The sequence below is a fragment of the Echinops telfairi genome, unplaced genomic scaffold (assembly GCF_000313985.2).
Source record: "Echinops telfairi isolate 266 unplaced genomic scaffold, ASM31398v2 ScPeMD7_655;HRSCAF=1070, whole genome shotgun sequence".
Taxonomy (NCBI): domain Eukaryota; kingdom Metazoa; phylum Chordata; class Mammalia; order Afrosoricida; family Tenrecidae; genus Echinops; species Echinops telfairi.
Genome location: NW_022104553.1, coordinates 17,917,621 through 17,919,791, shown reverse-complemented (window position 1 = coordinate 17,919,791; position 2,171 = coordinate 17,917,621). Strand labels below are relative to the sequence as shown.

Genomic DNA, 2,171 nt, shown 5'->3' with positions numbered 1-2,171 from the left:
CTTACTACCTGTGTGCTCTGTGGGGACCACCTGGTCATACGTGAGTGAGAACTGTCACTTTGCACAACTCGTGTGAGTGAGGTGATGCCAAATTTCCAAGGGCTCCCAGACCTGGCTGTAGTGACTTGAGTTTGACTCCTGCCTACGGAACCACTGAGGGAAGAGGAGGGATGGCGCCCCCCCCCTGGCGTGAGGCCAACTTGTTCCCCTCAATCTTCATCTGTTACCCCCACCTTCCCTCCAGGGTCCGCAAGCAGGTGGTGAACATCCCATCCTTCATCGTCCGCCTGGACTCCCAGAAACACATCGACTTCTCCCTCCGCTCACCTTACGGAGGAGGACGCCCAGGCCGCGTGAAGAGGAAGAACGCCAAGAAGGGCCAGGGCGGGGCTGGAGCTGGCGAGGATGAAGAGGAGGATTAAGCCCACCCAGCCCCTCCTGGGTCTAGTTTCCCAATCAAATAATAAAAATAATCAAGAAGGTGGAATTGGTGTTTATTTGATATGCCAGCGCCTCACTGGAGGTTGGGGTGGTGGTTGTGGCAGTGTTGGAGCAAGGTGGTTTCCAGGTAAAGAGTAGTAAGTGGAGGTCATTCCTGCCTGCCCCCCTGAGACAGCAAGTCCAAGGAAACCGAAGTGAGCTGATCCAAACTAGACAATTAACTGGAAAAGCCAGTCACTAGTTTTGATTGCTGGCAAAGGGCAATGTCTAGGTGGTGGTTTTTCAATAGTGCAGTTGACCCTGAGTCACCCTGTGTACAGCAGGGCCCCGTCCTGTGCCATTCCCGTTACCTCGTGTGCATGAGGTGCTTTCACGGATTCTGCCTCACGGGAACCGGTCTGATGGCATGTCTGAAGTATAATCTCATGTTTCTAAGGTTTGTTCTGATGGTCCATGATACTTTGCATATGTAAATGAGCAATTATCGGCTTCCTGTCTACATTGTCCAGTTGTCACAGGTATAATGGGTTGATCCGTGGCTTGAGTGTTAGCAGACAAGGCTAATTTGAAAGCCACTTGAAGGTGTGATGTCACTTGGCCTGGGAAAAGCCCTGCTGGGTCTTTTTATTGCCCAGCAACCTTGTGCTTTCCCCTCCCCTTGCTTCTGGTGGTTTCTGAAGATACTCATGGTCAGGAGGAGGCTGGCTTCCCATTTTTCTCGCGTTGTGAAACCGCGTGGTGCAGCAGAGGAAGTGAACGTTTCAAAACAGCAGTGTTTCAGCACTTTGGAAGACTGCAGAAATGGCTTCTGACGACACTTCTGGGTCCTTCCACTCTGAGCTTGTTAGGAGATGAAGCCTACAGAAAGTTCTGTGTCCAGGCCTTGAGCTAGGTTGTTGGCTCTCTGGCTTGACTTGAGGCTAGTAAGGTCCTGGTGGATGGTGGAACACCAGTTGGCTGCGTGGCTGGCAGGATCTGTCAGATGGCTAATTTGGAGGAGTCAGAAACAGCTGGGTCTCAGGCTGGGTTGGGCTCAGTGTCAGTGGGGACAGGTCCCTGCAGACCTCTCCATGTAGGCAGAGCTGGGTCTTGGCTAGTGCTTAGCCAGCTCCGCATACACGCTGGGGTCCTGGGCTGCCTCTTCGGAGGAAGCCTGTCTGTTCCGTCTGAGAGTCGAATGGTTCAGCTCTGCGTATGTCACCTGGGTATCTTGAGGGGCATCCGCCTGCAGTGGGAGGATAGAGGCGGGCACAGAGTTTGGTGGGGATTTACCCATAACGTGGATTGAATTCCACCTCAGGGACCCTAGAGGGCACAGAACTGCCCCTGTGGGTTTCCAAGGCTGTAATCTGGGAGCCGAGTGTCACATCTTTTTTCAGGGCTGTGTGTGTTTATGTTGCCTACCTCTTGGTTAGCAGCCACCACTTGCTTAAGCATAGCACCACCACGACGCCTGCTGAGGAAGCCTGGGACTATGGAGAGAAACCTGACCGGCTTTTGTGACCTGCAATTCCCTAGGCAGGGCAGGAGAGATGGTCACTCCCTGCCTTGTCCTTGAGTGGTTCACCTGGGCATATGTCACTGCCTGGGGGTCTTCCTTTTCAGGACTGCTGGGGAGAGGGGAGGCTGGTCTGTTGATCACCTCACCCCCACTGGACTTTCAGTCCATGTATTTTGGGGGATTGTGAAGTTTGGAGGCATGTGAAGTTGAAATGCTTGTCAAGGGACCA

General features: G+C 53.2%; 2 protein-coding genes across 2 annotated transcripts in view; one reads left to right on the top strand and one right to left on the bottom strand.

Moving 5' to 3' along the window:
- The window catches only part of RPS9 (ribosomal protein S9), a 5,385-nt gene extending 4,898 nt beyond the window's left edge, over positions 1 to 487 (top strand). The window contains exon 4 of the mRNA XM_045292454.1: positions 245 to 487. Coding sequence (XP_045148389.1) covers positions 245 to 422 — 178 coding nt within the window. The 3' untranslated portion in view covers positions 423 to 487. The remainder of the gene's footprint in view (positions 1 to 244) is intronic.
- A 1,047-nt stretch (positions 488 to 1,534) lies between these two features.
- LOC101644531 (leukocyte immunoglobulin-like receptor subfamily B member 4) overlaps positions 1,535 to 2,171 on the bottom strand; it is a 6,604-nt gene continuing 5,967 nt past the window's right edge. The window contains exons 6-7 of the mRNA XM_030886274.1: positions 1,982 to 2,051; positions 1,535 to 1,666 (exon numbers count right to left, since the gene is read on the bottom strand). Of these exons, the coding sequence (XP_030742134.1) occupies positions 1,535 to 1,666; positions 1,982 to 2,051 (202 nt within the window). The remainder of the gene's footprint in view (positions 1,667 to 1,981; positions 2,052 to 2,171) is intronic.